This window comes from Chinchilla lanigera, unplaced genomic scaffold, assembly GCF_000276665.1.
Source record: "Chinchilla lanigera isolate Chin_1 unplaced genomic scaffold, ChiLan1.0 scaffold00052, whole genome shotgun sequence".
NCBI classification, from domain to species: domain Eukaryota; kingdom Metazoa; phylum Chordata; class Mammalia; order Rodentia; family Chinchillidae; genus Chinchilla; species Chinchilla lanigera.
The window spans coordinates 2257235-2271597 of record NW_004955453.1 but is presented as its reverse complement, the minus strand read 5'-3'; the positions used below and the strand labels follow the sequence as shown (position 1 = coordinate 2271597).

Sequence of the window (14363 nt, the reverse complement as noted above, 5' to 3'; positions counted from 1 at the left end):
AACAAGCTCTCCAGAGTAAGGGATGAAAACATCCAAATGTTAGAAAGAAAGAATAGCAGTGAAAGTATCCTCAGAGTTTTCCTTTACAGACTCCAAAACCTAATACCTATGGAACCATGTTTAAAGTGTTGGAGGAAAAGTGCTGGTCAAGGTGGCCACGTGTGAAGGCATGAAAATGCCCTTCACATAGATACCAAGCTCCTAACATGTTTGCTTTCTACTTTGCCCCTGAGAAGTCACCCCCAGGTGGGATGGATGTGGTGGGATGGACAGGCTCTACTGACCACGCCTGCCGGTGAAGCAGAGAGGGCTACATGTAAATGAGTGTGGAAAATACATAACTGAAAACTAATGTGAAGATAAAATTCACTCTCAAAAGTGAAAATATGCAATATAAAAAGGACAACTTAATAACAACAATCTGGTCTAAATCCAGAGGAAATTGGCCACTATAACAACATGGAATGTGAAGTGTCAGAGGCAGCAGGAGATAGTGGCAGCCAGGAGATAAGCTACCGTGGGCCACCACTAGGTTAGCCTTCGCGGGGGCGCATGGGAAGACTGGATACGTGTGAGATGGTCACTGATTTCTCCTTCAGCATTTCTGCTAAATCACATGCCTCACAAATCCAGCTTTGATCTTTACATTGTAGAACCCAAATATAGTCTAGTGACAACCCTTGGCATGATGCTCTACTGAAAAGATATTTGGGTCTGACAAAGCAAGAGGTTTGGCGATATAAGTTAAAAGGGGAGACACTAGGCAGGACCGCCTGGTACTCGATGTCCTTGTGTGAGCTCCTCTTCTTCAGTGTGTAGACTGGACCTAGTGGTTTTGTTGTCATCAGTAGAACGTGGCAAAGGTGATGGGTTGTCACTTTTCATGATTTGACAGCACAAGATCAACTTGGTCTTGCCAGCACATGCTCTCTGTTGCCTTCTCAGCTCTTTGCGTTGATAACACAAGCTTCCATGTTGGAGAGGCCAACACGGATGAACCCCGCAGGTGGGTTAAGGGCCACAGCTGGGGAGGGATGGGACCCTCTCAGAGCCCAGTCCTGGGAACAACTTTGTTCTTCATCAAGTCTGTATTCTCATCTCTTGGTCCCCACTCACATGGCCTGATGCTCACAGCCCTCTCCGCTCCCTTACCTCCTTCCATCCCACACTTACTTTCCCTCCATGGGTGCTGGCCCTTTAGGACACAAGTCTCTTCAGGTTCTCTAAAGACCTGACATTTCACCCCACAGCAGCCCTAGGAATCGAACCGCTCAAACAGTCTTCTTCCTGAGTGAGAGGAGAGGTCCTAGGGCACTGTGCGCCGCTGACTTTCCCTGCCACTTCCCTGTCCCTCTTACATCTTACTGCTCTGATAAAGTCCCAATGCTAGTATAGCAGTAATGACAACATGTTAACTTTTAGGGAACTCAGGTACTGGGCCAAGTCTGCCACAAATCATCCTCTTGAATCCTCATAGGAAAACTGGTGGTGTCAGGGGCGGGCTTCATAGAGGTCAGGAAGTTAGCGCTGGAGCCCAGCCCCGGCTGTTTTTGTTTCCAGACTCCAACATCCTTGCCTTTCTACTGTTTCAGTTTTTCTGTATCACTGTAGTTGTGATTTCCAAGTTTTGTTGTAAGATAGATGTGACTTGGGGTGTCTATTTGAATTCCTCTTGATGCTATATGCTTTTTTTAGTTGGTTTTTTCTTTTTCTTGAGACAGTGTCTCACTATGCAGTTCAGGCTGGTCTTGAGCTCACTTAGTAGCCCAGGTTGGCCTCGAACTTGCAATGATGATCCTCCTGCCTCAGCCTTCAAATGCTGGGATTGCAGGCATGCGCCACCACGCCTGGTTTGACATTGTAGTTTTCATCATAAAATCCACCTTCCATTTCTCCATGGACTTTTGAATCTGTGCCTCATGGGGGACACAGAACTTTTCCCACCCCACCCGTGATGTTCCAGAAGAAGAATGTGGTAATGGACGGGGTGTGTGAATCACACGAAGGCATCCCCCCGATAGCATCATCCAAACTTGAGGGGCTTCTCTGGTGCCATGTTAGTAGCAGGTTTGTGATCAGTGAGGTCACCTCGCTAGGGTGAGCGCACATCAGACACAATCTCTTTCTTAAGTTCATTTCCTGCTTCTATGGGGAGTTGCATTCAGTTAGAGAAATATTTAAATGCAGACTGAAGGTGAAGCAGGAGGAAAGCCTTACACCAAACCTGATCATAGAGCCCTGTTCTCTGTGGTCTCCCCAGTGGGAGAACTATCAGTGCCTCTTTTTATGTAAGAGCCAAATCCTGCAAATCTGATTCCACAGAAAGAAGTACCGACCCAGAGGCACTTTAGTGAGATTTCAAGAGCTTAAGAATTACAGATTAGGGTTATTTTATATGATATTTTACCACGTTAATGTTTAGAGTCATAAATCGTATTTCTCAGTTCTGTGTCAAACTCAGACTTGCAATTGGGGAGGTGGTCACGAGCAAGTCCATCAAACTTAACTTCCAGAGCCTGTTCTTGGAAAACCATCTAGCAGCTTGTTTTTGCTTGAGTGAGGTAGTGGCTGTCTCATCCATGCCAAGGGACTAAAGCCAAGGAAGTCCTTCTGGCTGCCCATGCCGCCAGGAGACCAGGACCGATGTTCAGAGCTGACCGAGAGCCCCAGAATAGATGTTTCCTTCTTTGTCCAGAATCCTGGTGAAGCTGGTTCTGATCCTGCTGATGTGGAAAGGGATCCCTGAGCCCCCTGCAGCAGGGAGGAGGTACCGCCTTTTGAAACCTGTCTTCTAGCCCCAGCTGTCGAGGGAAGCCTCCAGGCCCATACAGCGCCACCACCCACCCCCTGTTCTTGGACAGACTTGTGCTTCTTCTCTGGATTGAGTCTGATGGTCCAGATGAGGGCAGGAACAGAAAATAGATCCCTGCCTGAGAAATACCTCAAAGAATATGACATGGGAAACAATTCAAAGTTTTTCACCTGTATGTGTATGTTATTGTTGACCCTCTTTTATCTTCAAAGTTTCATTTAGTGCTGACAAGCTGATTATTCCTACGAATTATTATTCCACACAAATCCCATGAACCCCTTCCACTCTATGCTGTTATTATTATAATTACTATATTATTTTCTGTCCCCCCAGCCTCTGATAGCTTTCTTTCACAAGATTCAAACATGATCCCACCTCTTTAGAGTGATCAGCCATGATTCCTCTCTCCCCCTCCCCTCCCCCTTCCCCTCCCTTCCTCTCCCCTTCCCTCCCCTCCACTCCCTCCCCTCCCCTCTCCTCTCTTCTCCTCCTGCTCCACCTCCCTCTGTATGCCCAGGGGAGCATGACTGTTCCTCTCTCCCCTCCCGCTTCTGAGAGGGATGCTGCTGAGGCTGTGGGCAATCTTCACCTTGCCCAGTCTCTGGATACTTATTCTGTTTATCACACACATTTTCCAGGTTACATAAGTGAGATATTTAACTTGGGGAAGTGTAAAAAGTCAAAGAGTAAAGTCAACATCGCTCCTAGCCCCACGCCCCCGAGGAGCCACGGTTAACGAGTGCATGTGTGTTCTCAGGTGTCCGGCCCATTCAAGCGTCTATATTCACTATGTTTTGGACAGCTGCCTTTACTGAAGAGGTGCACCTGTACCACAGCGAGCGGAGGAACCTCTCACTCAAGTCTCAGGGTCGAACCCAGGCTCTAAGTCAGATCTTTGATGATGTCTTGCTTTCTACTCTCCCTGCTCACTATAAATCATAGCAATTTTTCTGATTTATTAAAACATCCCCCTCTGGCCCCGTCATCTTGTCCCTTCTGGCTGGGACATTCTGGTATGGATGGAAATGCAGGTACTCTCCAAGTCTCCCTTTTACAAAGAGCTCAGCAATGAAGGTCTTGGGAGTGTAACTTTTTACGTGTTTCAGATTATTTTATCTAGATTATCCAAAGCCAGTTCACTGGGCCAACCATGATCGTGTCAAAAGCCTCGCTACACTGTTGCCACATTGTCACTATGTTGTTGCTACATGGGGGAGGCAGGAAGTGAAGCAGGTTCTCCCCCCTCCGGTCCTATGAGCATGTCACGCTGCCACCCTCTCCTCGCCACGGCATGCTTTCCCCTGAGCATCCCGCTGGGTGTTCCAGTTTTCCTGAACCCTTTACTATTTTCAGTACAAGAGAAGGTTGTCATAGAAATCTTTCTGTGCTGAGTAAGAATTTGGGTTCCCGCATGCAGTGAATTGGGATTCTGGCCCTTTGCCCACCTTTCAGTGGTTTAAGGTTTTGGATCTGGTAGTGTTCCTCTGTCTCTGATTCTCCCCACGTCCCTCCCCGACTTGGTTTTCTCTCCTTTCCTACCCTCTGGTTGCTTTTCCTCCACCTTCCCCATTTCCAGCTCTCTCTCCCCTGGGGGCATTATATCCTCTCTTCAACCTTTCCCAAAACCCCCCTGGGATCGTCTCTCTCTCTCTCCCTCCTTTGAGAATTCTCTACTAATTTTTTCCCTTGGGCCTTAGGCTTTCTGTCTCTTCTTCTAAAGTCTCGGCTTCTATACCAGAGTCTTAAACCCTGAAAGAATGCACTAGGAGATCAGTACACCTGCAGGGTCCCAGGGTCTTGCAAGGCATTGTTAAGAACACCTGGAATCCTAATCAGCTGGAGTACCAAGGGGCCTCAAGACTACTGGGTGGAAATTAGTGCGTATAGAAGCTCTTGAGGTGTCAGCACAGGGCTGCCTGAGGCATGGTTCACAGCTTTCCCGTTTCTTCCGAGGAGGAGATGAGCTTCAAACGCAACAATACTCCTTTTCCTTCTCAACAAATAAGCAGTTTTTCATTGCAAGGCAAATGCAATCACTTCCTAACCATTGGAGTTCCACTTAGGAGCAATTTGCTGTATGGGAATCATCACGGATACCTTGCAGGATTGATTTGCGGTTTTACAATAATGTATGTAAAGTACCAATTAATACTCTGATCCTGTCTTTGAAATGCCCGGAGAGAGAAGTAAAAGATGCACTCACGGTTTTAAACAGTCCAGGCCGCCCAGTCTGAGTGGGGCTTAAGGAAGTGCTGAGGTTCTCTGGTGCAGTAGGAGGTTTCCATGCTGCCCTGGGTCTGTGATCCGGGGACAGTGTGGAGGTAGCTTGCAAGGTGAAGGAGGACTTTCGAGGAGGGCACTGCTTTATGCACATGATTCACCTGATAAATGCCTGTACAGTCTACTTTATGCCAGGCTGCGGGAGTCTTATGGCGAACCAGGTAGACAGGGCCCCAGCCTCAGCGAGGGGACAGGGGCTGAATAGATCACTGCAGAAGTCCTGATGGTTTGGCACAGGGAAACGTGAGAACACATACCCAGGAGCCTGCCCCAGGGTCTGCCTAAGAAAGGAAGGGTGGGCTGAGCCCAGGAGGAAGGCAGGGCATGACCCGGTAGAGACAAGGGTGTGGGGAAGAGGGCTCCAGGCGGAGGCGGACTGCAGGGGCAAGGCTGCAAGCAGAGGGCAGTGAGAAAGAGGGCGCTGTCAGGCAGCTGGGCCCGGGTGACCGCTGCAGGTGATCAGGGAGGCTGCGAGGGTGGGGAGAAAGGGCTGCTCCTGGGTACTGTGGGGACAGAGGGAGGAGGACCGTGGTCCCTGGAGGAGGAGTGCAGGCTGGTTTGGGTGTAAGGCCAGGGTGATGCTTTTGTTCTAGAAATGTCTTGTTTACCTACTCGGCAGGACAATCTGCGGAGGCGCAGTTAGCTGTTGGTGCGTTTGTCTGTGGCTCGGGACTTGGGTCTGGGTTAGGGATTGCAGGCGGAGGGGCAGGACCTTTTCAAGGTGCTGGGAGCATCCCGGACACAACCCCTGGGGTTGTGAGTCACAACCCCAGGACAGATGAGGCTCGCTAACGCCATGCAGACGGCCTGTGCTAGAGCCCGAGAGGAGAGTGCCAGCGTCCCTGGGCTCACTTCCGGAGTCTCAGGTTGACGTGGGGTGCGCTGATCTTTCAAGGCCCTTTTCCCTCTTGTCTTGTTGGGTCAGAGCCAGGATCCTCCGCCTGCCTGACAGCTGCGTCTTCTGCCGCTAGGAGCTGCTGGTTCTCCGCAGTGCTCAGCGCAGCGGCCACTGTGCAAGCCACAGGGCGTGGTGCGGGGTGGATGAGGCTAGCGTGTCCTCCGGAGCCCTCCGCTGTAACGAGGTAGCATCTCGCTGCCAGCTGGGAGGCAGCACCAGGCCTGAGGGACGGGGAAGATGCACCAAAGGGCTGAATGCCTAGCTGGGTCTTGGCGTACGCTGAGGAATTAGGGGCCAGGGTCCAGTTACCTCGGGGGGCAGAGTGGACCGTGGACGCTGTGGGCCGAAGAAAGAGGGTGGAGTGAGGGGCGCTGAGGAGAGACTTAGAAGCGCTGCTTACACACCCTTGTCCCCAAACCTGCGCAGGAAAGATGTCCTTCGAGGGAGCCCGCCTCAGCATGCGCAACAGGAGGAACGGCGCGCTGGGCAGCACGCGGACGCTGTACTCCAGCGTGTCTCGGAGCACCGACGTGTCCTACAGCGACAGCGTAAGTCAGCCCCGCCCCGCCGCCCCGCCGCAAAGCGCTACTCTGGCAGTCAGGATTATTCGGTGACCCAGCAGCCTTCTTTAAAATTTTAGACCAACTCTTCGTGAACCAAGTACTATTTGTTCTGCAGGTTGTTTTTTTGTGGACCGGAGAAGCATTTTCGTTTCTGTGTTGTTTCTCAAGAACTTGCCGTTTTAGGGTTTAACTGTCACTTTGATAAGTCACTGGGGAATATCACCTTGGCTAATGACTTGCAGGAAACTGCAACGTGGTTAGTGCTGGGAGCGCTTGCTTCCCATCCCGTGGGCTCAGGACTGACTCTGAAGCCTAAGCCGCCCGTCCAGCTCTGCGCCCGGGTGTCGGGTGGGAGGCCTGGATTAGTTCTTGCACTTTCCTTCCTCGTCAGACGTTTTGGACCCATCTCTCCGTATCCTGAGCCAGTGTCCTTACGGCCTTCAGTACTTCGACATGCTCAGCTGTGGCTCTCGGATGAGCTGAGCTGGGGGTACGTGCCAGCAGGCAGGTGCTCGTCCCCCGAACTCACTGACACCACGTGCAGTCCCCCACCCTACAGGTTTTCTGCACTCTCAGGCCGTGTCCTACGCTGTCATTTGTCCCAGTCCAGTCTGACAGCCGTCCCTCTGAGCACACTGTGAAAAGTCTGGACAGCAGCTGTCTTTGCAAAGGCGGGGAGGGAGTAGGAATGGGGTGTCGGTCATGCCAGTCTTTGATCTAACTGGTGGGCCCCAGGGGGACTGGCTTTGTGTTCTGTCACTGAGCTATAAAAAAAGCCATGCAAACAAGCAAAAGCCTCCTTCCTCCTGCCCTCCTCCTGCTGGGGCCTGCCTCCCAGCACTGGGACCAGCAAGGGAGGTACTCAGGGTGCAGAATTTAAGGGGCCTCCTGCCCTCAGGTGCTGCCCTGCATGTGCAGGTCCTGGGGACTGAGTACCTCCAAGGGTTTTGCTCCCAAGTCTCACCTGAGCCCTGGCCCCTAGGAAATGGAATAGACAGGGATGGTGGTGGCTTCCCCACATTTCTACCAGGTGCTTTTTGCTTCTTTGACCCCTGAGCCATGAAGTTCCCTGAGCCCTCACCCCCAGAGCACACTCAGCCTCAGGCATCAGGGTGTCCGGATGATGGACGAAGACAGCTGCGTCCTCCTGCTGGACCCCTGGGCCCTATGTCATCCCCTCCTGCCATCCTAGGTCACCCTCCTATGTGCAGGCCGCCTGGCGCTCAGACCCCCAGGCCCCCTAGCTTCCCTGCGCTGGGCTTCCACCTCACCATGAGTGTGCGCAGTCTGCAAAAGTGCATCTCAGAGGGGATTTCTAGCAACACAGAGGCTGCCATCACCGCTCTGAGACCGTCATCTATTTCACAACTTACCCTGAGTTTTCTCTGTTCAGCCTGTGTAGACTCAGGATTAATTACACGGCCAGAAAATATTAGGGAGCAAAACCGGCGCCACAGATCGGCAAGGCTTTTGAATACAGACGAGAGCAGGAACTATTTTTGTTTCCTAACTTTTTCTTGTGAAATAGACATAGAAAAGGAGGTAGAGACATAAGTTCCCAGCTTTAAGACTGTTGTCACAGATGAGCTAGTACCGTCACTAGCTTCAAAATAGAATGTCACAGTGCTTCAGAAGTCCCCGTGTGCCCTGTTTGTTGGGAGCCATCTCTCCTGTCAGTTGTCATGACTACTATTCTGAATTTTTTCTCACTTGTTCCTTGCTTTTATTTACAGTTTTAACATGTTATTCAGCTTTGCCCATTTGTTATATACATGGTACTGTGCTAGAAGTATTCTTTTGTGAATTCTTTTTTTTTCTGTTTTTTTTCCGGTACTGGGAATCGAACTCATGACCTTGCGGTTGCCAGGCAGGCGCTGTGCCGCTGAGCTAAATCCCCAGCCCCTATTTTTCAATGTATTCTTCTTCTTCTTCTTATTATTATTATTATTGTCATCATGATGATGATCATCATTATTGCAGTCCTGGGGATTAAACCCAGGGTCTTTATCCCCCACCCTCGTCTTTGTTTTGTTATTTTGACACAAGGTCTTGCTACGTCTCTAAATTGCCCAGGCTGGCCTCAAACTGATAATCCTCTTGCCTCAGCCTCCTGAGTGGCCAGGATCATAGTCATGTACCACCTATATCGGGCAGATTTCTTTTTGCTTTTTTTTTTTTTTTAAGAATAAAAGAAGGATAACATAATAATAGGGGGGACTTAGCAAATTGCAGACAAAATGGTAGGAAATTATCAATGGTTATCGTTTTACATATTATTGTCTACAAAATAGTTTCTCAGGAAAACAAATAGACAAATAATAGTGAGTTACAGACAAAAGAGGTAGGAGATCATCAAGAGTTGTTGTGCTATACTTTGGTATCTTCAAAGTGGCTTCTAAAGAAAATAAATAGAGCTATACATGAGTGACCTATTGAAAAATCATTAACTATTCTCAATGGTTGTTGTAGGAAACACATAGTAATAAACATACATCCATTTATGAAATAGGATAGGAACATTACAAACTTTACACAGTTATGGATAGATTAGTAGGAAAATATCAATGGCTGCTGTAATACGTGGTGGTATCTTCAGAGTGGTTTCTCAGGAAGACAGAGATATGCAAGAGGGACCTATTAAGTAGTTACAGCCTAAGGGCTGTCAAAAATAGCATACTACCTCCTCACCAGTGACTCCTTTCACTGAGGTATGATGGCTGGAAGGAAGGCTAGGATTGAAAAGAAGGACCGAGAGACTCGCACCTGTGTCTAGCAACAGGCTGTTTTCTTGTTCCTCCATATCATGATTACCCAGGGCTCTTCGATGGAGATGACGGTCTGGCCAGAGGGAGAAGGCAGACCATGCCCCAAGCCCTCTCATTCCTGTTGGACTAACTGGTAGCATGGGTCTGAGCTCTGGGGCCTCCACCTCAGAGGGCAGACCGATCTCCAGTGGTCTCCTTTGCATCCAGGGCATGGCCCATGGGGCCTCTTAGGGCAGTTCCTCTTGAGGTGGCCTGGCTTTTAACAGTGGTAGCAGATAAATGCAGTTGTCGAGTTCTTCTTGGAGCCCCGGGAATCAGACCTGGGATCTGTTTCTCTTAGTGGTGCAGCAAAAGCAGCTGCTTTTTCTCAGTCTCTTTGTTTTCTCTCCTTGGCCTCCTCCTCATCATGGCTATAGAATACTGAGGAGGCAATTCTTACTAACATCTCAAGTGAGCTATCTGGGGTGAAAGCCATTCTTTGTAGCTTTTTCTCTCCAGCTTCCCATTGCTTTGGGACCCCACAACCAGTTAGTGTCCTCTCCCCAACTGTCAGCACAGTCAGCAGGAATCCTGCTGCAGACTTCTCCGGAGCTCCACCACAGCCTGTACTGTCAGGGGAAGAATGGCTTCCAATGAGTCTCTGCAAGTATTGTGCAAGGTCCTCCTGGTTTACAGCTTCCGAGCGGCTCTGGGGACCCCAGTCCACAGGACCTCTGACTCCGTGGGCTTGGTCTGCATTCTCATGTTCTCTGAGTCCTTGTTCAGCAGCTGCTCCTCCACTGACTCTGGACCTTTCTGGTTCCCAATGGCAGGAGCAAGAGTGGCCCGTTGTATGGCATGCATTCCCAGGGGTTGTTCAAAGTTTCAATGATTCACAGACATCCGTGGGTGGGCAACTGCTGTCAGTGCATGGTGGGCCAATTGTGTCACTGTTTCTCTGTGTCATGATAGATCTCAACTGAGCGGCGGCGGTGGTGGCCGGCCTAAGGGCCGGCGCGCAATAGCGCTCGCCGCCGCATGGCCCACCCTCCAGGAGCCAGCAGGCAGGAAGCTAGCCAGCCAGAAGGCTGGCGCTCCCCACCCGCAGCTCCCTGTGCGCCGGAAGCCCTCCTTCCGGGAAACCCCGAGGCCGGGAGTGAGTCCTCGGTCCAAAGACCGGCACTCCTATATCGGGCAGATTTCTATTTCCTTCCTCAGCACTGTTTTTGTGATTCTTCCATGTTAATCCATGTGGGAGCTGTCTACTCAGCCCACTGCTGTGCTACTGCTGTACCAGCCTCAGGGAGTGTTCATTTGGGCTTTTGGCTTTTGCTTTAGGAACAGTGACATTGCTAACATTCTTGAGCGTGCAAGGAAATGCAACGTGGACAGTGCAGTCTGGACTGCAGTGGGCTGAGGAGAGGTGACCATCACTCCGTGATGGGCCTGGGTTAAGGGGTAGGGTTGATGGGGAACTCCCTTGCACAGAGCGGGAAAGTGGAGACCCTGGTCTCCATTCTTGCGTTTCTCGGGACTTGCCCAGGCAGGGTTGGGGTGGTGATGGGCCCCTGTGGACTTCCTTCCAGTGCATGGCTGGTGACAGCCCGTGGGGATGCTGAGTCAGGGCTGGCTTGGGGACAGCCTGTTCCATGAGGCCAGCTGTACAGGACGTGGTCTGAGCGCTCCAGTTGTTGGCATCTGGGGACCTGCAGGAGTGGGAGAGAGGACCCTCTAGTGGCCCCAGCTTGCCTGGGAAAGACACCCTCCAAAGCTGAAGACTCTTCCGTTGCCAGGAATTCTGGGTGCAAGGATGGCTCAGGAGATGCCCTGCCTCTCTGCACGAGGGGCTATTCTGCAGGGAAGTGGCTTTACTGGGGAACAAGGCCAATTCTCTGGAGTGGCCATACCCACAGTGAGCACAAAGCCCATGGCCCTACCTTCACCCCTGCTGGGTATTAATTGTCTTTAATTTTCTGCAAACTGATAGGTGTGAAATGGGATCTCACTGTGGCTTTTTCTCACATTCGCCTCCTGCTAATGAGATTGAACTTCTTTCCATGTGATTTTGTGTTATTTGCATGTTCTTTTACTCAATACCTGCTCCTGCCTTTTGCTGTTTTTCCCATTGGGGTGTTTATCTTATTTCTACTGATGTATAGTCATTATAGATGTTGATCATCAACCATCTGATGATTAATGTATGCATCAAATATCTTCTCTCACTTTGAAGGGTGTTGTAGGTATGGTCCATATTTTCATACATTTTTGAATAGCTTGCCTCTGCCAATTTAAGGGATGTTCTTCATTTGTGAAGGCTCTCGTTGGCTGTCAGAACAGGCTTCCCAGTGTGCCTAGCCACCCTGCCCATGAGGAAATAAATGCACTGATGGAAAGTGTTTTGGAACGTAGCTTTCAAAAAGCAAGCAGAAGAGGATTGGGAATCTAGCACTTTTTTGTGCTAAAGTATCATCCAATTTGTATATTAGTCCTGGTAACCTTAAAGACAGACACATGGTAATATGTGCGTGCTACCATTTACATACAAGAAACTCTAAGTAACTTTTTTTTTTGTACCTGGAATTGAACTCATGATCTTGCGCTTGTCAGGCAGGTGCCGTGCCACTGAGCTATATCCCTGACCCTGTAAGTAACTTTTGAAACAAATCTGCATTTAGCTATAAAAACTTAAATGTGTGCCTCTTTTTAAAAAACATGCTTGAGGAGCATGAACAAATGCATATATTTAGCACATTAATTTCATCAGTGGATGAGAATAAACCAGTAATGTGTTATCCAATGATGTTCTTTCTTCAAAGGACTTGGTGAATTTTATTCAAGCAAATTTTAAGAAACGAGAATGTGTCTTCTTTACCAAAGATTCCAAGGCCACGTAAGCTACTATTTCCCTCCATTTTTGCTTCCATGTCTATAAATAAGGTATTATTAACCTCTACCACAACAGACAAATACTCATCAGGTCATTTTTAAAGTTATTTTTGTTTATAATTCTTAGAAACTGTATGATCGGAAAAGATTTAGCAAGATGTTAGATTTAGCACTGGTTCATGAACTACATCATCCCCTTAGTTTTAGTTTTGGCAGTACTACTGTTGATAAAGTCACCGAGAGAGGCTACACTCCCTTCAGTATTCGCTGGAGCCTGGGAGTCCACACTGGTGGCCTTGACAACGGCTGCTGTTCTATAGCAGTTGCTAGGCAACATCATACCTGTGCAAAGGTGTCAACCTCATTGGCTCCTCTCCCAAGTGTGGTCCTTGGATTTCTCTTCCTCTATTCTGGATTTCATGTGTTTGGGGGTAGCAATACTGGGTTACAGAAGTGGCCCCACCAGCCCAACACACAGGAGATCCTCAATAAATGTTAATGAGCAAGTGAACGTATGAACAGATTGAGGACTGCTGGCCATTCTTGCAGCAGATGTACTTGAGTCTACTTGAACTATTTTAATCCTGCCTCCCACCCTTCCTGTTCCTCTTGGCCCCTTATCTTCCCCCTGTTGGTGACAGAAGAGACAGTGCAGCCATCAGCTGACTGGAAGTTGGTGTGTGGTTAGCAGCAAAGGGTTTGCGTTCTTTTGAACAGAGGCAGCGAATGGCACAGTGGCAGAAGAACGGGCAGGAGCTCTAGAACCAGCTATGGTTCCAACACTGACTCAGCTGCCTGCTCACTTGTGACCTTGAGTCAATTATTCTTTTCCTGAACTGAGTTCTCTTACCCTAAAAAAACTAGCAAAGTACACCCCATGGATTATAGTAAGGAGTTAAGGATTCAAGGATGTACGTAGCACATAAAATTCCTACCATCATGCCTTAGAGATTACAAGTTCTGAACTGCTATATTTTCTAACTTTGGGTGAGTTAGAAAAGGAGCAGCAGAAAAACTAGGAGATCTCTGCTTTGTCATCAGCGTAAACTTATTCCTCATGAGTCATTCTGACAGAGTATAAACTCTGGGAGTCAGCCGCTCATCCTGTGAATGCTGTTCTGTTGATTTGGCTGGTAGACATTGCAGTTTGTGTCCTTTTATTCATTCAGCACAATGATAGAGACAGAAGAGGAACATCAGGAAGCAGCCTTGGGGCAGGAGGTACCCTGGAATGTAGAGAATGAGCAGAGGAAACTGTGGTCAATTCCTGGTGACTTCTGTTATCTCCCTTTGGCTGAATTGAGTGACATCCCTGGGAGCTGCTCCAAATGGGTGATTTCACATCTGGTCTCTAGCTCAATATTTATAGTTCTAGAAAATATTGATTGCTTTGACAAATATTTTGAAATAAGAATGATTTCCACACTGCCTAGCAATTAAGGCTTTCAGTTACAAAGATCTTGTGTTAGTCAGCTTTGCAGCACTGAAACAAAACGCCTGACAGAAACATCTTAGAAAAGGAAGGATTCATTTTGGTTTCAGAAGCTTAGTCCATGGTTGGCTGGGTCCCAGGCAGAAATATCAAGGCAGAGGAGTGTGGTAGAAGGGGCTGAGCACTTCATGGTAGCCAGAAAGCAGAGAAACACAGGAAGAGTCAGAAAGGCTGGAGCCAGGAATGAGATACACCCCAAAGGCACACCCCTGGCCTCCTACTTCCTACAAGCAGATCCCAACTCCTAAAGCACGTGCAGCTGTAAGCTCATCAGTGGATCAATCCAATACACAAATGAGTGTAGTGCCTTCATGGTCCAGTCTCCTTCCGAAACCCACCTCTGAACTCAGAGCCTTTTGGAGGACATTTTTGATCCAAGTCATAACAGAGCTCAACTAGTTTAACTAAAAGAGGGGACTTGCTACAGAACACATGAGTGGTGCCTTAAATGCAGAGAGTGGCTGGGGCTGGAGCATGGGTAGAAGCCAGGACTGGATGTATGGAAGCTCGGGAAATCTTCTCTGGCCACTTCTCATCTCTCTCTCTCTGTGTCTCTCTGTCTCTGTCTCTGTCTCTGTCTCTTTCCCTCCCCCCTGCACATGCACTTTCTTCTTTCTCAGTGCAGACCTAGCCTGAAGGGGGATGGGAGCAGTTCTTTTGTTCCTAATTCCAAATTTGGTACCAAATT

At 49.0% G+C, this 14363-nt stretch overlaps 1 protein-coding gene across 1 annotated transcript in view; it reads left to right on the top strand.

Annotated features, from left to right (window-relative positions):
* Positions 1–6336: 6336 nt before the first annotated feature.
* The window catches only part of Trpm8 (transient receptor potential cation channel, subfamily M, member 8), a 79728-nt gene continuing 71701 nt past the window's right edge, over positions 6337–14363 (top strand). The window contains exons 1-2 of the mRNA XM_005395332.2: positions 6337–6538; positions 12114–12187. Coding sequence (XP_005395389.1) covers positions 6422–6538; positions 12114–12187 — 191 coding nt within the window. The 5' untranslated portion in view covers positions 6337–6421. The remainder of the gene's footprint in view (positions 6539–12113; positions 12188–14363) is intronic.